The following is a 23,367-nucleotide window of genomic DNA, read 5'->3' as shown; positions in this document are numbered from 1 at the left end:
TTCAAGTAGACTGTGAAGGGGTAGCATTCACCTGATAGAAAAGAAGGATCAGGGGTGCCTGGGTGGCTTAGTCAGTTAAGCCTCTGCCTTCAGCTCAGGTCATGATCCCAGGGTCCTGGGATCGAGCCCTGCATTGGGCTCCCTGCTCAATGGGGAGTCTGCTTCCCTCTCTCCCTCTGCCTGCCGCTCCCCCTGCTTGTGCCCCCCACCCCCGTCAAATAAATAAAATCTTAAAAAAAAAAAAAAAAAAGGATGCAGGGGGTGAGGGAACCCCCTCCTGACATGGAAATGGAATGCACACGGCCTAGCTAGAGTTTAGGGGGCTTGTGGGAGACTAGAGGGAAGGGAGGCAGAAAAGGTAGGTTAGAACTACATATTGATTGGTCAGTCATGCCATGCCAAGAAATGTTACATGGGTCGCACAGGCATCAGGAAAACCACCCAACCCATGATTTTTAAATCAAGAGGAATATAATTAGAGTCAGATGGACAGTGGGGAAAGAATCAATTCCTTCCTCTCTGGCTTGTTATTGCCTGGAAGCCAGTAGCTCTGCCATAGCTGGTCTCCCTGCCTCTGCTCCTTTCTTTCCCTTCACTGTAGGCAGGGACTTCTTTGGTGGTCCCCTTGATCTTAGTGGCATCCTGTCACCATCATAAGAACCCTGGTCTTGGGGCGCCTGGGTGGCTCAGTCGTTGGGTGTCTGCCTTCAGCTCAGGTCGTGATCCCAGGGTCCCCTGCTCAGCGGGAAGCCTGCTTCTCCCTCTCCCTCTGACCCTGCTTCTGTTCCCTCTCTCACTGTCTCTCTATCAGGTGAATGAATGAAATCTTTAAAAAAAAAAGAACCCTGGTCCCCTTATGGATCCAGGCATGTGGGGTCCCACATGTGACCACTGCCTTCCTCACTGGCCTCATGAGCCACTAGTCTTTCACCCGGCCCCATGCACTGGCATGTGAACTGTTCCCAGGTTCTGAGACGTGACGTATCTTCTCCAGCTCTCTTAGCTTCCATGTGTTCTCCCTTCCCATCATCTTTCTACACTGCTCAAAGTTCCACACTATGCCAAGCACAGTACCTGGCCCACTGTAGCTACTCAGATGTTTGGTTGAATGAACACATGAGTAAATGAATGGATTAAAGTTCAACTGAGTTTTCATCTGTCCCTGGAAATTTTTCCTGACTCTCCTTGAGCTTTCCATATCTTGCCCTTCTTTCCATTCTCTAGCTCCTCTCCCTACCAGTTTTTTCTACTGCCGTAAGAGTTGATTACTTACTGTCCATCTCCCATCCCCCAGAGGTTGTGAACAACTTAAGGAAAGGGATTATCTTTTATCTCTATAACCCACGCTCTAACACACTGCTTAGTACACATTCATCTCAATAAATGTTGGTGAGTAATTAGATAAGGAGCTGGGGAGCTTGGGGAATCAAAGCAAAAAGGGCATAATCAACAATAGAAAGAGGACATTGATTCTCTCTCTCTCAGTGCTAGAGCATACAGGTTCCCTAGGGCTGGAGGAAGAAGGCAATTTCAAGCATTCATCTTGGCAAAAGAGAGAATAATATGATTTCCCCCTGAACTACCCTGTCCTGCCCTCATGGCTATTTAGATCCCTCCTCATAGGTTATTTACCCAATGGACACCTGAAGTCAAATACCCCATAAGTCCCAGATGATACAGGTGCCTTGTGGGGACCCTGCATTTCTAGGAATTCAGAAAAGAATATTCTCCATACATTACCATTTAATCTTTTTTTTCCACTTAAGCTTAATTAAATCTTAAATCAAATACTATCTTACATCCCGGTTTCTGCTGTAGAATAAAGACCCCAAGATGGCTCGAGTTGCACTGGAATCTCTGTACAGATTACTTTGGGTTTACATGATTCGAATTAAATGTGAAAGCAACACAGCTACTCAGAGGTAAGGAGCTGGTTTGGGTTAATGGTAACTATATTACTGAGTTAATAGTAACCATTTCTCAGCCAATGGAGAGGGTGTTTTGTTTTATTGCTACCTGTACTAACCAAACTACAAACTATTCAGTTGACAGTTTCTAAAAGATCTAAGTGGTAAGGACATTTTCAAGCTTTCCTTAGTCATTGGCTCAGCAGCCATTACAGAAATTTCAGCATCTACCAGGACCAGGAGGTTCCATGTCCAAGGCTGCATTTCACCATGTTAGCAAAGCAAATGGCTATAATTTTCCAGCTGCCTTTAGTTTTCCAGAAAAACTTTTCATAGAGTAATTATGCTAATGGAAAAGGGATGAAATGGTTTGTTTTCTTTTTCCAAATTCTCTCTGATACTTAGATAAGATGAAACATCTGCCATTTTCCCTTACAGAACTGGAGCTCAGCCAATCTTGCTTGTCTTCTCTTTTTTCTCCCTATCTTTCAGCCGTCTTATAACCATCATCACAACACTTTTCCCCAAAGGGTCCCGTGGTGTGGTGCCAAGGGATATGCCTCTGAACATCTTCGTGAAAATCATCCAGTTCATTGCCCAGGTAATGGAGAAGCTTCTGGCAGTGGGAGTAATCTAATGGGCTTCAAGTAGCCAGTCTCTTTCCTAGGAAGTACTACCAGATGAAGAGTCTAAAGTAGTATCTTATGTATAAAGACTTTTCAGAATGGTTTTGTAAGTGTTTTCACACATAGCTTTTTTTTTTTTTTTTGCTTCAAAACAAATAGTGACATGAGTACATTAAATGTTTTCAGCATTTGACAAATGAAGGAACTGAGAGACAGAGTTTGAGTGACTCATCTAAGGTCACAGAGCCTATTAGTAAAAGGGTCTCTTGACTCCTAGTCCCTGTTTTGTCCTGACTCTCTGCTCTGGATTCTGCAAGTCAGGAGGAAGCAAAGAGTCTGACATTTGGAGGAAATCAAAAGATGATTTTTGTGAAATTTGAAGAGTGAATAAAAATGCTCTTTCACCCTGTGAGAAAGAAGAATGAAATAGAAATATTAGCATTTATTAAGCACTTACTCTTTGCCAAGAACTTTTCTAATAACTTTGCAGGTATTAATTTCCTTAAAAACTGGGTCCAATAATAATAAACATAGTATTTAGTATTTAGTTTACTATATAGACCCAAGATTATTCCTTTTAAAACACCCCAACTTTGACTTCCTTGCAATTTACAGAACAAGGGGAGAAGATAATTATTCCAGTTCAATCTCTGCCACAAGCCAGCTCTATACCCTTAACAAATCAGAGAGCGTCTTTCTTCTATATCTTTATCTGTAAAATGTGGGCGAAATGCTTGCCCAGTGTACTTCAGAATGCTGTGTGGATAAGGGAATTATAAGCATGAAAATGCTGTTAGGTACAATTGATACTGATATAAAGATGGAGGGTTCAGTTGTTACTTCACAGACTATTTAATATTTGATATCTCTCTGTGTGTTTGGTATAATGAGATGCCTCTGTAATATGTGCACTTAGAGAAAAGACATAACTTGCTTTGCAGGCAGATGAATTAATGTGATTTTTCTGCCTGTAGTTATCACGTGGCTGAGCATGTACTTTGATTATTCTGGAATATGTTGTATAAAATGAATGTATCCTATCATAGTAGCTACTGTCTCAAATTATTAAAATCTGGCTTATGCTTTCTTACTTAAGTACCATTATGTATCTTATTTGTTGGATATTCATTTCACTTGCAGAATTGTCCATTATAATATGAGCCAAAAGATTTGAAATGTTAGAGAATAGGAGAAAATAGTCATTTTGTACTGGGTTTTTTTTTTTAAGATTTTATTTATTTATTTGACAGAGAGAAACACAGTGAGAGAGGGAACACAAGCAGGGGGAGTGGGAGAGGGAGAAGCAGGCTTCCTGCCGAGCAGGGAGCCCGATGTGGGGCTCGATCCCAGGACCCTGGGATCATGACCTGAGCCGAAGGTAGACACTTAACGACTGAGCCACCCAGGCGCCCCTTGCAGTGGTATTTTTAAAAACACATTTTAAACTGAGTTTCAAGAAGTTATCAGCATTTGTAACACAAGCAGGAAGTGTTGAGACTGTGTAAAAGCCCAGACACTCCAGGTGTTTAGGGTTTTCATTTTGGGGGATTTGTTTTTTGTTTTTTGTTTTGTCATTAGCCATTCCATGCTTTAGGGGCTAATTCCACATATTATATAATGAAAACATCTTTGTGCACCACATGAAAACAGAGGCAGCTTCACCCAAGGTTCCAGTGGACATGGTCTTCCTTCAGGGACTCTCTTGACACATAAAATTGAGCAGTATCTTGCTTCTTTTAGCGGCCAACTGTTTGGTACCTAGAATGAAAATAGACATTTCACGGTGAATTTGTATTTTAACATCTTTGTTTTGTTTTCCCTTTTTCACTACAGGAACGTTTAGATTTTGCAATGAAAGAAATTATTTTTGATTTTCTTTGTGTGGGAAAACCAGCAAAAGCTTTCAGTCTCAATCCAGAGGTATGAATGATCCTTTTATATACTTCTAACAGAGCATGTAATGACAGAGACATACCTTTGCTTTGTAACTTTGGGGGATAGGGCAAAGGACATTTCTCTAAAAAGTCTTCTGTTTGTTTCTGTCCATGTTATGTGACTAAATAGTATAGATGATGGAATTTCAGAAGTCAGATTTTGGATGAATAGACTTAGAATGATGGCAGGTTGATTCGCTACCATTTTCAGTTCTTGTATAATAGAGTAAACTTCGCCCAAAAAAGATAATCTGCCACTACAAGTCAGGTTGTTTTATTTAGTCAGTACTTATTTAAATAGTCAGTTATATAACTATTTTGATGCAGATTAACAAGTTGAGTATTGGGAAGTGATGAAACAGAGAAGAATGAATACATGTAATAGTAAAATACTAAAATCCAGTGAAATTGAATCATGTATAAATATATGTTTCTGTGACAGCATCACAACTCAAGGGCCAGGCAGATCATGGAAATGATGGGTATGACACACAGTTGGAGTGACCTATGCAAATGAGAAGCACATTCAAGTTTAAACTTTAAAAACACTGTGGGCCAACAGAACTGTGCCTGGCAGGCTCCTCTTTGCAGTCCTTTCCCTCTGATATTGTAGACAGAACACTGAACCAGAAGACAGCAGTATTAGATTTGCTCTTGACATAGGCTCTACCACTTTTCCTGGCTATATGACATTTATCTCTCTGAACTTCAGCTTTTTTTGCCAGTAAAATGAACAAAATACTTTTCTAGATCACCTCATGGAATACTTGTGATATTGTGACATTACAAACAAGCCAAAAAAAAAAAAAAAAAAAAAACCCACCATAGTTTTTTGTTTTTTTTTTTTTAAGAATGTTCCTATCATCAGTGTGATATTGTCTGGCTCCTTCATTCTGTCAGTAAGGACAGAGGCTCAAAATCAGCAGCTGGTTAGCAGTAAGAGGAACCAGGTTTCCTGGTTTCCTTATGCTTCTTCCCACCACAGCCTGTATTCTCTTCTTGGTGCTAAGGTTGCCATATATCTAGGGATACATGGAGGAACCCCAAAATGGGAGTTTGGGAGTTTTTGTCTGGTGTCTAATGATATCACAGTCTTGTGAAATGGCTGCAGCCAGGGTCAGTGGGCCAAGGGGAGAGGGACAAAGTCTATGCAAATCCAGGGCATTTGGGCTGTAATGAGGCCCAGGACCCTATGCTAAAGAGCCTTGTCCTGCTGGAAGGTTTCTCAGAATATTTTTCACTTCTCAGGAGTCATGGCTTTACTATCTTCAACAGTGCTCAGGATTTCCAGGTTATTAGTCTAAAAAGAACATATTAAAAGCTACCATCAGTATCACCATGTATAAAACTTACCCTTTTTTCTTCCCTCAAACTCCTCAATCAGTGATTAATTAGTTAACCTCTTTGTGCAGAGCAGTTGGAAATTTGGGGTTTTTAATGTTAAAAACTACAAAAAGATATTTGAGTATCTTCTTTCATTTCTCTTGAGCTTATAGGGTTAAGAGAGAGTTTATCTGTAGTTGGTAATTAGAAGCTTAAAGGCATATTTAGGACCCCACTCAATAGCACACACAAGGATGAGAATAGTCTATAAAGCAGATGTCACACACTTGATAAAATATGTTGTAGGGCACAGTTTCTCAAGGAATATATTCAGTTTGTGTCTTAAATAATATTTTGGAAATAGCTTGTGGAACAAGGCCTGGAGATGTAAAGGATTCTCTTACTACAAAGTCTATAGTGCACCACCATTCAACAATTAAATAACTTCCAGTTAACATGTCTCATTTTAGTTCAGACCAAGATGGCGTCCTATATGCATCCTCATCATCATAAGAATTTACTCATCTGTGAGAAGTTTCTAGGCCATCCATTTCTCTTATTCTTGCCTTGACCTAAAATAATATGGACCTGGAGGTCCTAGCCAGTCCCAGAGGCAAAAAGAAGAAATAAAAGGTATAAGGATTGGAAATGAAGAAATAAAACTCTCTTTATTCACTGACAACATGATTGCCTATGTAGAAAATACCAAAGGACCTACAGAAAACCTACTTAACTAGTAATCATTTTAGAAAGTTTGCAGGATACAAGATAAATATATAGGGACACCTAGCTGGCTCAGTCAGTAGAACATGCAACTCTCGATCTCAGGGTCATGAATTCAAGCCCTATGTTGGGTGTGGAGCCTACTTTAAAAAAAAAAAAAGATAAATATATAAAATCAATGTATTTTTATATTATGGTAATGAAAAATAGAAATTGAACAACTTACATAGCAATGAAAACAAAATATCAACAAAGCTAACAAATTATGTGTAAGATTTATATACTGAAAACTAAAAAACATTGAGGAAAATCATAGACAACCAAAATAAATGGAGAAAAATGTTTGTGGATTGAAAGATATCAAAATGGTCAGTTGTCCCCAAATTAATCTATATATTAAACTGTAATCCCAATAATAATCCCAATTAAAATCCCTATAGCATTTTCTGTAGAAATCAATAAACTGATTCGAAAATTTATATGGAAACTATAAGGAACTAGAATAACCAACGTAATTCTGAAAAAGAAGAAAATTGGAGGACTGGCACGTCCTGGTTTCAAAACTTACTATAAAGCTACAGTACTATCATACTGGCAGAAGAGTAAATATAAAGACCAATGGAACAGAATAAAGAATCCAGAAAAAGATCCATGCATAGAAGGTGAATTTATTTTCAACAACATTTTCAAGTTGTTTCCATGGATAAAGTCTTTTCAATGAATGGTGCTGGACCATTGGACATCCACTTGCAAAATAATGAACTTCAGCCCATAATTTGCACAGTAAGCAAAAATTAAGTCAAAATGAATCATAAACCTAAATGTAAAATCCAACATTGTAAATCTTCTAGAAGAAAACATAAGATAAAATCTTTGTGACCTTTGGTTGGGTGAAAATTTCTTGGGACACAAAAATCATAAATTACAAAAGAAAAAAATTGATAAACATCATCAAAATTAAAAATGCCTGCACTTTAATAAAGACTGTATTAAAGTATAGAGCCACTGACTGGGCAAAAATACTTGCAAAACACATATTGATAAAGCACTTGTACCTAGAATATGAAGAACTCTCACAACACAGCAGTGGGAAAATAAACAACCCAGTTTTTTAAATGGGCAAAATGAAGAGCCTCTTCCCCAAAGAAGAAATGCAAATGACCGATAAACTTATGAAAAGATGTTCAACATTGTTAATCATTAGGGAAATGCAAGTTAAAACCACAGTGAGATGTGCTGAGAAGGATTTGGAGCATTTGCAACTTCATACTACTTTGGTGAGAATGCAAAAAGACACAATCATTTTAGAAAACAATTTGGCAATTTCTTTTAAGGTTAAATGTACACTTACCCAATGATCCAACGTTTCTACCCCAAGGTGTTCATCTAGGAGAAATTAAAACTCTGAAAGTCTGGAAAGGTTTGTATGAATATTTATAGCAGCTTTAGTGATAGCCACTAAAAATAGGAAAGCAATTAACATTCAGCAACTGGTGAGTGCGTAACAAGTCGTGCATCATCAATATAGTGGAATACTATTCAGCAATGAAAAGGGACAAACTACTGATTTTGCAACAGCATCTCAAAAGCTTGATGCTAAATGAAAGAAGCAAGACACAAAAGGCTATGTTCCATTTGATTCCATTCTGGAAAAGGCAAAACTATCAGGCAGAAATTAGACAATGATTGTCAGATGCTGGGTTAGGGGGTGGAGTGACTGTAAAGAGGCACGAGGGAACTTTTTGGGATGATGGAAATAATTTTGTATCTTGACTTTGATGGCAGTTACCTGACTACATAGGTTTGTCAAAATTCCAAGAATCATAAACTAAACTAAAAAGAGAGTGTGTTACTCTATGTGAATTATGTCTCAATAAACTTGACATTAAAAAATAAATGTGGAGACTCTAACCTACAGATATATAATTAACAGCAGGAACTCTTCAGGCACCTCACCATAGCCCTGTATGATCAATAGGTATTACTGCTCTCCTTTTACAGAAAGGAAGCTGAGACTTGGACTTGGAAAAGTTAAATGATTTCTTAAGACCAGACAGATAATAGAAGGGAGAGGTATGATGCAGAACTACCCAAAATACAAAAAGAAATTGTTTATGAAATTAAATCAAAAATATGTGTCCCAAACTATCCCATCTTACTTCTGCCTTTAGTGTTATCCAGAGGGAAGGAAAACTAAGAGAACTGGCCAGGGTGGTTCATAAACTGGATATGCCACTTGCAAATAATTGAGGCTTGACCATTTACATCAGTCCACGGTTATTCTATTGATACTGCATTTCCTGAATTGAACATTCTACTTCCTTATCCAAAACATTGCTGTGTCTTGAGAAAAATACACAAGCCTAGAACATATTTCATGAACTACTAAAATAAATGAGGAAACGAATGGACTTCCCTACACAGTTAAATTTTTTAAAGTTAATGTTCTTTCATTCTAGAAACTGGAGAGAGAATATTATTAAAGCCTATAAAATCATAAAGTACACGTTGCATGGATACAAATGAGCCAGAGAAATGTTCACCAAATCCTGGTTGAAATATCATTATTCCTTGAGGCTTGAATAAATAGTTCCAAAATGAATAGAAGTCTATATTACTTTTTGTTACAGAATGCAACCATGTACCACAGAATAGGCATTTTGGACAAACCTGACTTGGACATTTAGCTTTCTACCTACTACTTATATGGCCTCAATTCCTTCACCTGATAAATGGGAATAGTTACACATTCCTTGCATCGCTGTTTTAAAAATGAGAGTTAATGAGCAATTCCGGATACATTTTAGGGACTCGGTAAATTATGACTAGATTATCATTGTTGGTAGTAGTAAGTTTATTTTCTGCTGCAGGTAGTAGCCTACTCTGGAAACCTATTACTTCGTATAATATATATTCATGTATTACTTCATGAAAATATGAGTATAAATGTGTTACACATGGCTGTTGAGGAAGTACAGATGTTTTAGTACCTTCTGACCTTTTAAGACATTGCTACTGGTAGCAACTGTCTCACTGAGTCATCTTTCAGAGCCAATATTACGCCTTCCCTGAGCCTGAGGAAGATAATGATCTGGCCCAGAATGGCATTTCTTCTCATAAGCTCATGTGTTTTTATCAGTAACACGGTTCAGTGGCCTGGAATTTTTAAAATTCATTTTCAAACTTGCCAGTCTTTTTGAATCAAGAGTCCTCATCCCGCAATTCAGAGCGGACCGTTTGTGTTTTGTGATTCACAGTTGGAATTCCTGTTGTTTTCATTCAGTCTTTGTGAATTAACACATGTGGCATCTCTCTCCCTCCAGGAGACATAGGAGTCCCTTGTTTACCTCAGTTTACTTTAGTTGCAGCTGCCCCAGAGGACGGCTGCCTTTCCCTCTGAGGTGCACCAGAATTCCTTGGGTGTGACCATCTCAAACATACCTTCCAAGTAGGGTGAAAATCTTTCCGGTGGTTTTCTTGTGGTGCGCCAACAAACAGTGACAGGAACGTCATTTTACGCTCATAGGTTTGGCCTAAAGTCTTGTGCCTTCTAAATTACTTTCTCATACTAATCGGGATAGCACGCCATGCTGACTTCTCTCAAAGACTGATGGTTTAACTCAACTACAATAATTGGGCTTTTCTTTTTATCATGAACACATTATCTCTTACAGAGAATGAACATTGGTTTACGGGCATTCTTAGTAATAGCCGATAGCTTGCAGCAGAAAGATGGTGAGCCTCCCATGCCAGTGACAGGAGCTGTTCTCCCTTCAGGAAACACACTGAGAGTGAAGAAAACATATTTGAGTAAAACGCTAACTGAAGAAGAAGCCAAAATGATAGGTGGGTCTTAAAGATGTGCTAGAGCTGGGCCTTGTTAAGCCCTTATAATGACCAGTGGAACCTTACCCTCAGTGAGATACACTGTTAAAAAAATTTTATAGAAGTAACTGGCGAGACATTCCAACATTAATTGTTTTGATTGATTCATGCTGTGCTTTGTTTTACTGCCCTTTAAACTTTCTGGAACTTCCTGGTAAACATTTTGCCATTTAAATGTTAGACTTTTATCTGTGGTCTTTTCAAACTCCTAATATTGATTATCTACATTTTACAGTAAATTTCTAAGCCATCTGTATCCTTTGGTAGATAATCCTGTTTATAAAGCAACCATATAAATATTCATTTGTTAGTTTGTTCATTTTTATAGTTCCTTTCCTTTTTTTTTTCAGTAAAATTAGTTTAATCTGTGTTTTAAACATTCCAAATCCCACATGCGCCAGGTTATATTGTGGGTTTAGCCTGCATGAGATTATTTTCTTTTTAGTTTAGCTATTTTAATCCAAAGAGATGATTTCTTCCTTGTTGAATACCTGAATTTAGAAACCTCCCACAACCTTTGTTAAAATAATTTTTATGTCGAACACCTGAGGGAAATTTGAGGAGACTTTTTGCTTTAAAATATTTATCTTTAATTAGGCAATGCTCAAATGAGTTCAGAAAGATTTAATGCATGAGAAATAATCATTAATAATTATTTCATTGAAATACAAATTTTAAATACAAAACAATTTGTTTTTCATTTGCATTATATACATAAATATATAAAATGCATATACATATATGAAATACATAGGCTATGCATATTTGTCTTCCATAGTAGAACATTGACACTGTATTTAATGAGAGCAGTAAAAATACTATAGCTAAAATTCATTTTCCTTCATTTTAAAATTTAAAAGTCATTTTTATTTTACTAAAAAAATCCACACATACGTTTCAGAGAATAATAAAGTTATTACAATCCTAACTCCAAATGAGAATTAATTTTTATTTACATAATCAGTAACGATGGTGAATTTTCTTGTACTAACCAAAAACATAAAAATTCAAAAGTAAAACTTTCCATTTCCTTTTTATTTTAACTCTTCAAGAAAATATTTCCCTCTGAACAATTAGAATTCCTATTTATTAAATTCAAGTGATTATTTGGTGAACATCCACCAAGTCCAGGATACTATGCTAAGAGTTCAGCGGAAAAAGGATTGAATTAGGATCTGCTTAATGAATGACCCATAGATGGTCTCCGGTAAAAACATGTCATAGAGGATGAACAGACTAGGATTTCATTCCTTGATGGATTTAGTCAAAGATGTAACTGTAATGCACGTTTTCCAGGCATGTCATTATATTACTCTCAAGTACGAAAAGCCGTGGACAATATTTTAAGGCACCTTGATAAAGAAGTAGGAAGGTGTATGATGCTAACAAACGTTCAGATGCTAAACAAAGAACCCGAGGACATGATCACGTGAGTACAATGAGGACTGTTGTTAATTAGCCACGATGTACCAGCAGAGACTTTTCTCATTTATTCTTCCAAGTTATTCTGTATTTGTTCTCCTCTTCCTAGCATCAGAGTTCTAAGAAGTGGTAAGGATAGTAAAAATGTCCTTTGACAGTATTTGACTAACTCGAAAGTTAAAGTCAAACCTGAGATTGATCTATTTCAGTTACGTCTCAAGTATCATTAGGCCAGTAAGTTAGAAAATGGAGCCCAAGACTCTTTCACTGGGCCACATTTTCCAGAAGTGATATTTTGCTCCCGAGCTCTATCACAACCTATGTGCTATAGTGTCATCACCAGTTCACAAACATTCTATCTTTATAAATTTCTAATCCACTTGTTTCTAGTGACCGTTCCTGAACTGTGAGAGTTAAATGTGCCTAATAATCTCTATGCAACCATGTCGTAGCAATACTGGATCTTAAAACAAAAACAAAAACAAAAACATCTGTAGTTTTGAATGTAGAAATCAAGTGTTCTTCGTCAAAATCTAAGCTGTGGCTTTGTAATTAGAACTCTGCCGAAGAAACTCATACAACTTGAATTTGCTGCTTTTGATCCGTGATGGCAGGAACTAGGATTAGGTTATAACTCTACATTCTAAGAGACTTCAGACTTTGTTGTTGGACTATGAATTAAATTATATTTGACACCTGGGGCATAATTCCCCAAAAACGTAATCGGGAAAGTTTCCTTTGGTCCTCTAGCATCTCCAGTTCCAAACACCACAGTTAGTCGGAAGGTTGTTACCTATACAGGGAAATTCATATTGTGGGTGTGTATTTTAATTACAGTGGCAGCATATGAAGAATGAAGTATGACAAAACAAAACAATACATGATAAGACAAAGTAAAGTATACAGAATTATTTTAAATCACATTTAGCAGTATATGAAGTTAAAAGGAAAACCCCCTTCTCAGAGCTCCACTTGATATCTGCGACCATTCCTTGACTCAGTGTGATTCCTTCCAGAACTTTCCCTTTGTCAACACAAATATATGTATATATGCATTTGCTGTACAAAAATGGGATTATACAATGCATATTATCCTGCAGCTTGCCATTCATTTGATTTAAATGATCACATTTATTTTTTTTTTAAGATTTTATTTATTTATTTGACAGAGAGAGACACAGTGAGAGAGGGAACACAAGCAGAGGGAGTGGGAGAGGGCTTCTCGTGGAGCAGGAAGCCTGATGTGGGGCTCAATCCCAGGACCCTGGTGGGATCATGACCTGAGCCAAAGATAGACGCTTAACCACCTGAGCCACCCAGCACCCCTAAATGATCACATTTAAATAATCACAAAAATTGAAGTTGACAAAGATGAATAACATTAGATGTATTGTCTCCAGCTCCAGTTCTTACCTCACAAATTGCCAGATTGTTAGTCAACCTTTAACCTCATTAGTATATACTTTTTCAATATATCAAAGCAATTTTCAATTGGTAATGTAGAAGATATAAGAAATGCTTTTAAAACTTCTGCATTGTAGTTGTTTCCCCTAAAATTAGTAAAAGAAAAAAAAAAGCTTTTAAAGGAAAACTATATTTACAATCAAGAGATCATACGATAGGGTCGGGACCAAAACAATATATTCAAAACCATAAAAAGGTACAGGTTTAAATGTAACTGTAAACATTTTGTTTGTATTTTAACCAATACCTTAAACTTTTTCTAAGATGATTCTTTACTTTTCCCTATTCATCTTGAGACCCCCCAAATAGGGCTAGGAATACTTTCCTTGCTACATTTTAAGGCAGGTCCCTGAGTGGAAAATAACTCATTGCTACATTTCCCAAAGACAAAAAGAAACATTGAAGAAACATAAGCATTTGGCAGAAGACAGTTGAGGTCCACACCATGCAAATGGAAACCATCATTGGAGTTGATAGTCAATCCTTCACTTTCCCATATCCTGGGTAGGGTATAAACTTGAATATTAGCATTCTATGGCTGCACCATTTCCATTCTTCATCCCCTTTGTGGTACATGATAATAACAGTATCTGTTCATAAAAATCATGTTTTGCGGGGTTCACTTCCTATAAAAGCCCCGAGAGGGGAGCCAGTTAAGTGTCTGACTCTTGATTTCCACTCGGGTCATGATTTTAGGGCTGTGAGATGGAGCCCTGCCTCAGACTCTGCACTCAGCGGGGAGTCTGCTTGAGATTTTTTCTCTCCCTCTGCCCCTACCCCCACCCCCTCATGCTCTCTCTCTAAAATAAATAAATCTTTAAAAGCCCAGAGAACAAGGACTGCAGTAGTAGGAAATCATGCACCCATTAGAGCTTCTAATCTAGGCTCGTTTTATCAGCTTGGAAGCCTGGCGGAATTTGCCTTACAAATTCAGGTCAACGGGGTCATCTGTTTTCCAACAGATATGAAAATAATCCCAGCTGTTTAAAACATCTGGTGAGCAAGCTAGGAGAACTATTTAAACGACTCACCGTGTTGCAAATGAACAATTAAGAGCCATCCCTAGGCTCTAACTCAGTACAGGTATTTGAGGATGTCACCTGAAGACTTCTCATTCCTTCAGCTGATTAAAAACCACTGTGCAGGGGCGCCTGGGTGGCTCAGTCGTTAAGCGTCTGCTTTCAGCTCAGGTCATGATCCCAGGGTCCTGGGATCGAGCCCCGCATTGGGCTCCCTGCTCGGTGGGAAGCCTGCTTCTCCCTCTCACACTCCCTCTGCTTGTGTTCCCTCTCTCACTGTGTCTCTCTCTGTCAAATAAATAAAAATTCTAAAAAAAAAAAAAAAAACCACTGTGCAAAGGCTCCTTCTCTTTCCATGCAAAAAGGACTATGGAAAAGGACAGAAAATCACCCTATAACTTTCTGCAAAAATGGAGTATTTGAGAAGTCAATGTATATGTTTTATTTTTCACATGAACAGTTTTATATTCATTCCTAACAAAGTTAAAACAAAGCCAGGCTAAAAAGCAAAACTGCTGTCTGGTTATAGAGAGGGCGGATTCTGCTTGCTGCATTTCTATTCTGACCACAGTTACTATTCCAAGAAAGAATGACTTTATTCTACTTTGCATTTTCATCATTGTCTTTGTGTCCTACAATAGCATTAATTTCATGACAGTTTTATATTCTCAGAAGACTGAATTATCAGAATTTAAATATATTATTATGTTGTTATGTTAATATGTTGTTATATTTTATCACTTAGGTTCTTTGAAGGATTTGATGGGTGGTGTAGTTTTTTCGTAAAGGTTTTGATAAAATATGTGGTTAAGAATCAGTTACCTATTTAAACAACTAAAAATCGAAATAATTTGTCATAAAATGTAGTGTTCCTTCAGATTTTACAACAGAATGTAGAAGACATTAATTATCTTTAAGCATTCATATTCTCAAGACAATAAAAAGAGGGAAGGAATCTCCATAGAGGTCAGACTCATCAGAGTAATTTTAAAACTCTAAATTGAGTGCACAACTATATATGTTTCAGGATTTTACTTGACATTATGAAAGACTTATTTTTGGAAGCACTTAATTTTTTAAATGACAGTGGGGACCTCCAGGGGAGAAGCATAACTCACTAGGGAGAGAAGTTTCCAGATGTCATGCTTGTTAGAGGTGCCGTTCCTTGTATACACAAAAATCCTATTTTTAAATGCTGAGTGTAGGAATGACTGCACCATATTTGTTACATGCTGATGCATTTAGGCATGTTAGTGCATTCAGTATTTTAAGTGCAGTCCACAGGGACCAAAGCCCATGGAACCCAACTGAATGGCAAACTGTATGGTAGAATACTGTTGACATTGGCATTTCTCTTTCTGGATGTATACCTCTAAGAATCAAATCTTTGTACATTCTCTTAGAACTGGCCAAGCTATAAAGGTCATAAACATTTGAGGGTAATATGCAGTAAACACCACACAGTGATTCAGAAGGCATGGATTCTAGTCTTTTTTCACATACTTGATTGATTTTTTAAAAACTTTTTATAGCCTTTGACCTATGTTTGTTTTCAAATTCTAGGGGCGAGAGAAAGCCAAAAATAGATCTTTTCAGGACCTGCGTTGCTGCTATCCCCCGACTGCTTCCTGATGGAATGTCAAAACTTGAACTTATTGACTTGCTGGCTAGGTAAGTGAGAACTGCCGTGGGTGTATTTGATTAAACTGATTGTAATCCTTTGTCATGAGTCCTAAAAAAAAAAAAGAATGATTATTAAAAATTGACAGATATTTACTAAATGAGGCATTATTCTAGGTACTATGTATAGGTAAGGGGAAATAAAAAAATGTTTTTTGTCTTTTTCCCCATGTTCAAGGGGCTTAAAATCCAATGTAAAAGCAAATACGTAAGCTCATAAGGTAACTAACAATCCAAGGCCTGAAATTGTGCAAACTAATGGCACAAAAAGTGTGATGCATGAGTTCAGTGGGTAGAGGGATTACTAGGGACTGAGGAAGTCAGCAGATCAGTCCTGGGAGAAGGTGGAGGTTGAGATAGGACTCAGAAAGGAAAAGCATGACATGAACAAGGGCACAGGGGTGGGGCCGGGAAATGAGGAGATGAATCTGCCTGGAGAAGAGTTCATTCAGGGTCTGATTCCCAGTCTGACGCCCATAGACCCCCAGGGGGCCAAGAAGGTGGGTAACAGGGATCCTTAACTAATTTTAGTGCTTCAGAAAGCTTCCAAAAGCCGTATATGTATCACCCTCCCAACATTGTCTATGAGAATGCACAGTCCAACTAGAACCTCAAGTTAATTTGTTTTAAGTGAAATTATGTCGTTAGAGTGAAATAAGTGTCATTTTTCTCGTGTTGGTATGAAGTTCTAGTTGATAGTTATGTGTGTCTTTAATTTAAAAATCAGAAGTGACGCTACTTAAAAGCAATTTAGAATATGAAATCCTTAGAAACATGGGGCACATGAAGGGAATAGAATGAGGAAGAACAAAATCATCCTTAATTTGAAAAAAGAAAGAAAAAGAAAGAAGGAGAGAGAGAGAGAGAGGGAGAGAGAGAGAGAGAGAGAGAAAAAAAGAGAGAGAAAAAGAAAGAAAGAGAGAGAGAGAGAGAGGGAGAGAGAGAGAGAGAGAGAGAAAGAAAGAAAGAGAGAAAGAAAGAAAGAAAGAAAAAGAAAGAAAGAAAGAAAGAAAGAAAGAAAGAAAGAAAGAAAGAGAGAAAGAAAGAAAGAAAGAAAGAAGAAAGAAAAAGAAAGAAAGAAAGAAAAAGAAAAGGGAATTTAGAAAGCCAATGATGAAAAGACCTAGAAATAAGACTGGAGAGATAGGGGCGCCTGGGTGGCTCAGTCTTTAAGCATCTGCCTTCAGCTCAGGTCATGATCTCAGGGTCCTGGGATCGAGCCCTGCATCAGGCTCCCTGCTCAGCGGGAAGCCTACTTCTCCCTCTCCCACTCCCCCTGCTTGTGTTCCCTCTCTTGCTGTGTCTCTCTGTCAAATAAATAAAATCTTTAAAAAAAAAAAAAGACTGGAGAGATAGATTTTCAGTTAATCTTTACTATTAGCTGAGGCATTTGGACCAATGGAGTTTTAAGTGAGAGAATAATATGATAAAAAATATTTCAGGCTGGTTAATCTGATAATGGTGGAATAGAAGAAAGCCCAGAGAAGGATAACAAATATTAATGTTGACTGAATGAAAGATGCATTATGCATGACCTCATTTGCCCGCATTCGCTAGCCCTCGGAGAGCACCCTTCCCATCAATATCCAAATGAAATAACCCAAGCCCTGGTCCCACGTGACTGCAGACCACCCATGGCCGCCCCACGGCTTCTGAGTATCTCCACGGAGCACCATGCTCCTGGTGATCGTGGTCATCATGCCCTCTGCTCTGGACGGCCAGTTTGGACTCCTGTTGATCACTCCCTGCTGTCAGTTAATATCATTTGTAGCCACTGCCCTCCAAGCGTAGACACAGCTGCCCCTGTCCTCCTGCCGGTCACCACTAGCACAGGACGGTGCTGGCTTGTGAGGTTGACTGTTTCAAGCCCTGGTGCTCTCTGACCAAAGCTGTCCACCCTTTTAGCTGGCTTTGGTCACTGCTACCTGTAACCCCTTCTTTCCTGTCATCAGCAACCTCCATTCCACGTGTCCTTCTTTCTTCCATTCCATAGTTTAGGACATATTTTAAGAAGATTATGAAGTTAAAAAAAGATTTGCAGTCTAGGATTTTGCTGTGGGCTAACAACCAGAATGTGAGTGAAGGACACATTCATTGGAAGTGGGGAAGCAGTGGAAGAGAGGGAAACATAAGCCTGGATCACAAAGGGGCTTCAGCTCTGGGTGAGAAGATCTAAAGAGGAGCAAAGGGTAGATTTCCAAAGAATAAGAAACATGGTGATTTGGGAGTGGGGGAAGCTGAGGAAGAAGAGGCTAAGATACTACAATATTGAGTGTCCCAAGATGCTGGCAAAGCCAGAGAGTAAGGAAATGCTGAGAGGCAGGTGTCAGGTGCCAAGGTCCCCCAGAAATGTAAGAGCAGCCCGTCCCTGTGCCAGGGATAGCGGCGGACGAGCTGCATGAGTAGGAGTCCAGTGTGCACAGAAGGGGGGTTGCTGAGTGAAGGGGCTGGATGTGGCAGTGAGAAATTAGGGGACAGAAGACCGTTCCTCATGGCCTGTGAGCTTCCAGAGTATGGAAGAGCACCATCTGAGAGATTTGGAGGAAATACCAAAAAATGGGAATGAAATGGAATCATTTGGAAATCCTCAATTTTGTATCCCTGCTTTTGCCATTTTACTAGCCATGTGACCTAGGCAAATTATTTAAGCCCTCAGACGTTTTTCCTTGATAAAATTGGAATAATACTGGGGAGCCTGAGTTGGCTTAGTGGGTTAAGCATCTGCCTTCGGATCACGTCATGATCCCAGGGTCCCAGGGATCAGGCTCCCGCTCAGCAGGTAGTCTGCTTCTCCCTCTCCCTCTGCCCCTCCCCTCACTCCTGCTCTCTCTCTCTCACTCTTTCTCTCTTTCTCTCTCAAATAAATAAATAAAATCTTTTTTAAAAATTGGAACAATACTGCCTATTTCATAAGATTGTGGAGAAGGCCACGTGTCATAGACATGAGCTTTGGTTAATCCAGGGGAAAATGTGTCAGCAGAGAAAAAGCAGCTATCAGTTAAACTGAAGCAGAAGGAAAGTTCGCTGATGTCGGTGAAGTTCTAATTGGAGATGATTATGTGCACGAGTCCTTTGAAATGTTTTTTAAATGTCACGCAGTGTTCAAGTACAGCCTCTGACACTATTTTGCTGTGACTCTGTGTGGGAGACTCTTACCCCTGGATCACTCTGATCCCCGAATCCAGTGATGCCTGGATCTGCAGACCATGGTGCCAGGCATTCCAGAAGGGAATTCTGTTAGACATGGTTGGAATGTCAGTGCTATTTATGGTGCATCGTGTTTATTATTATGTACATTCTGACAAAGCTCAAAGCAATGGGTACTGTTTTTATGAGGGGAAAGAGCAAATAAACATTCTTGAGAGTTCAAGGCTTAGAAATCAAGAAAATGACTGTACTTATATGGGAAGCCCGTGAAGAGGCCTTTTCCATAGACTTTAAAAGAAGCTGGAGGCTGTTCTCCCCAAGGGAAAGATAATGGAGTGCTCGACCTACACGTTGGGTCCTGTTAACCTATGAGAAAAATGAGCCCCTTCAGATCTCCTTGAGAGGATCAGAGGACAAAATGAAGAAATTCAACAGCAATAAATGTGGGTTTCCAGTCTGTAGGTACTTTATTCCCCCATAGTCCACTCACATTTGGACTGAGTTGACTCTTGAGATGATATACAGTCTAGTCAGAGAGGTATGAGACCTTTTAGTTCAGATGCTTCACGGTTACATCCATGGTACATTTCTACTGGAGAAAAACTTGGTTTTCTTTATTTTTTAAAAAAAGATTTTATTTATTTGAGAGAGAGTACAAGTGGGGGAAGGGGAGGGACAGAGGGAGAGGGAGAAGCAGACTCCCCCCTGAGCAGGGACCCTGACGTGGGGCTCGATCCCAGGACCCTGGGACCATGACCTGAGCAGAAGGCAGATGCTTAACTGACTGAGCCACCCAGGTGCTCCTTGGTTTTCTTTATAACTGGCAAAATAAGACCAACATTCATGCCAGCTCTCTATCCCCAACCCCCAGCTCAGTTCCCTGAATAAGGAGTTTCAAGGATATGTCCCACATGACTGTCCCCAAGGCCCCTTCCCAGCATTTCAAGTAATGGCTAAAGATCACAGACACTCTAACTTCAGACTTCTTAGTGTGTTTAGCATGACAATGTTGTATGGAATGAACCGGTAAACCCCTTTCTCCAAGTTACTACATTTTTTATTTTGTGTATTGCTCAGCCCACTTTTAATGGCCAAGTGTGAGGAATCTTTCTACTTAGGCTTCATGGAAGCTCCACAGGCCCTCCTGACATCACGATAAGATCCCTGGGGAGGATTTCCTTCCTGCTCTCACAGAGCCTGCCCTTCCCAGTTGTCTGGGTGCTCCCAAGATTCTCCACATAGGAGGGGAGCTTACTTGTGTCCTTGGCCATAGGCATCGTTTTTCTCTGACTGTCCTCCCAGGTGTTTCCTGCTCTGTCCCTTGACCACAGGAAGGACCTTTCCCTCAACGGTCTACAGCCTCCCATCCTCTGTCACTTCCCGCAAGACTATATATTCACGAAGGGGTTGCTGTTCAGCTTCTGCCCTCCCCTTTCAACAATTTGTCATGAGGTTGTGAGAATCAAATAATGCATATAAATAATTTCACATAGTGCCTAGAACACAGTAAGCTCTCAGCAAATGTTAGTTATTATTTTTAGGCATCTTTACATTTGAATAACAGATTATGCCATGATGTACAACGTACAATGCGTTTTCGTGCACACATTTAAGCTGAGCACACATTTATTCCTATTTTCAGAGAAGGAAATTTGAACTTCAGAAGAGTAAAGTCGGTTGCCCAAATGTACAGAATATTCCTGCAGCCAAATGGCAGTGACAAATGTCATTGGTTTGATTCAAAGTGACAGATAAACACTATTTATGCTGTGTTTCCGTATAATTTGTGGCAATTTATGAAGTAATGCACACACAATTCCACAATCTTCTGTGGTACCTGAAAACTGTTTGTCATTAGCATTTACCATTCGCTTTTCAGTATATGTCTGTACAGCGGAAGGTGGTTGGTGGTTTTGAGTAGCTAACTGAGAACTATAGTCTTAATTGCATATATTGCTTCAATAAACCACTTAATCTTATTTCTTCAATCTATTTTATTTTAATTGAGATGCAGTTCAGAGCACTGTGCATAGATGGAAGTTCATTCTTTCATACCTGCAGAGAAGACATTCCAACCACTTCTGGTGAACTATTCTGGTGAACTATTCCAAAGGCTAACCATCCACCTGTCAGCATATCCCTCCTTTTGGAAACCATTGTCTCCTGGGCTTCACTATAAAACCATTTCTCCCTCTGCTGCCCTTGGTGATATTACAGGACAGCGGGTTCCTCACCTCTTCCTAACAGCCATTTGTTTATCCTGCCACAGTTAAGAATGGGCAGTTTCTCCTAATGGATCTTTTTCTTCTGAATTTGGTTTGTGAATTTGAAATCACTTCCTTCTGACTCGTGTACCTGTACACAACAAAATTATTCAAAAGTACTAAGCTGATCCCATGTGAATCTGAAGCTCACCTTTATGGAAGTATTTTCCACTGGAAGTCATCTATAGAAGCTTATTCTCTAAAACATTCAGGACCATAGATAGGTATAAATATAATAAATAGAAATGATGAACTTAAGATGGGAAGATGACTTCAAGTGTTTTTTATAAATTAGCATTTTTTGTTTGTTTGTTTTTTATAAACTAGTATTTTTAAACCATGGGCTGCAAAATGACTCAAGGCTGTTGTTTATAGAGTAATGTTTCCTCCCAAATGGGTGGGCTTTAGGCCCTTTACCCCAGCTTCAACTCAAATTTTGTGTTATACTTAAAATTTGGGGGAAAAAAATATAGCTGCTGATTAAAACACGAAGTTTGTAAAGTCCTGCCATAGACAGTCCTTAATTGGAAGCCCAGGGTAAAAGCCTCTACATTTTCCTTCAGCAACTGTGATCCCCACAAAAACTTTAGACTTTGTGGGCTAAGTCTAACCTGAAGAATCAGCTTAGATCTTCCTTCTCAGCAACTTCCTAGAACATCACTTGCTTTTGGAACAGGAAATATGTTTTCCCTGACTTGATATATATCTGCTCATTAATGAGCTTTATGCCTGGTTTACAGTGTCAAATTTGGACCAGTTAGTGTGCTTTATGCTTCAGAGAATAAGGAAGGTGTTTGCTTTTCAAGTTTTGAAATCATGTTTATTCAAAAACATAGGACTGTACCAGACTTGTTTAGATTAAGGGTTAGAAGTCCTGGGCTGGAATCCTAGACTTTGAGGAAGTTCCTACACAGTCTGGGTCCAAGTGTTTTCTTCCCTTCATTGAGGGTACTATCTGCCCTGTTTGTGGGGGCCCCCAGTGACTCAGCCATTTTCTTCTCTGACATTGAATGCCTCCGGGCCGCTGAGTGCTGGAAATTCTCTCTCTTCAGTGTCTTTGATCTGTTTCCCTTTCTCACTACTTCTCTGCCTTGGGCCAACCCCCCCCCCCCCCACCAACTTGTTGCCTAAGTCACTGCAGTGACCTCCTAGCTGGTCTCTGCCCCAACTCTAGTTGCTTCTCCAAGGCATCCTCCATATTCCTGCCTATTTTTTGTTTCAGATGTGAATCTAATCATGTTATTTCCCCTATATCTTTCAAGATAACAGCTCATTTTTTTTCTAATAATAATAGCTACCAGTTACTGAGTGTTTGCTACACACTCAGTGTGGTGGTACATGCTGCATGTGGGTCATCTTCATGAACCTGACAACAAGTTTATGAAATGCAAGTATAATTATTGTCCCCGTTTCCCAAATGGGGCTCTGAGGCTTAGAGAGATTGACTAACTAGCACAAGGTTACATAGCTAGTAAGTGACAGAGGCAAGACACTGAGCTGGACATTCTGATTCCAGAGCACACACCCTTAACCCCTTCCCTAATGTATTGCCTCCCTGGGTGGCCTGCAGACCCTTCACTGAGCTGCCCCTGCTTCCTTTCTAGCACCATTTCACTCCTTGCTCCTGCAAGCTCCCCAGCCAATAGACACAGCCCTACTGAATTCCATATCCGAAGGGGTGTGTGTCCAAATCTCAGGAGGTCTCAAAAATATTTGTTTCTTAAATAAATGAATAAAAGAATCTATAAAACATGATGTTAACTGATGGTTCATACCAATGTCATGATTTAATATTATTATGGTATTATAGGTTATACCACCAATACCCAAGTTGACTTGGGTTTTCTCAACCTTGACACTATTGACATTTTGGTCTAGATAATTCTTTGTTGTAGGGAGTTGTCCTGTGCATTTTAGGATGTTTAGCCACATCAGTAGGTTCTGCTTACTAGAGAGATGATGGAAGCGCTCTC

General features: G+C 39.1%; 1 protein-coding gene across 11 annotated transcripts in view; it reads left to right on the top strand.

Annotated features, from left to right (window-relative positions):
* The window catches only part of FRY (FRY microtubule binding protein), a 426,749-nt gene that overhangs the window by 284,206 nt on the left and 119,176 nt on the right, over positions 1 to 23,367 (top strand). For all 11 annotated transcript variants that reach the window (XM_032403234.1, XM_032403231.1, XM_032403233.1 and 8 more), the window contains 6 exons: positions 1,819 to 1,922; positions 2,400 to 2,508; positions 4,367 to 4,453; positions 10,188 to 10,359; positions 11,695 to 11,827; positions 15,867 to 15,974. In XM_032403234.1, the coding sequence (XP_032259125.1) occupies positions 1,819 to 1,922; positions 2,400 to 2,508; positions 4,367 to 4,453; positions 10,188 to 10,359; positions 11,695 to 11,827; positions 15,867 to 15,974 (713 nt within the window). The remainder of the gene's footprint in view (positions 1 to 1,818; positions 1,923 to 2,399; positions 2,509 to 4,366; positions 4,454 to 10,187; positions 10,360 to 11,694; positions 11,828 to 15,866; positions 15,975 to 23,367) is intronic.

The sequence above is a fragment of the Phoca vitulina genome, unplaced genomic scaffold (genome assembly GCF_004348235.1).
Source record: "Phoca vitulina isolate PV1807 unplaced genomic scaffold, GSC_HSeal_1.0 scaffold5, whole genome shotgun sequence".
Classification (NCBI taxonomy): Eukaryota; Metazoa; Chordata; class Mammalia; order Carnivora; family Phocidae; genus Phoca; species Phoca vitulina.
This window is presented reverse-complemented; position numbering and strand designations above follow the sequence as displayed.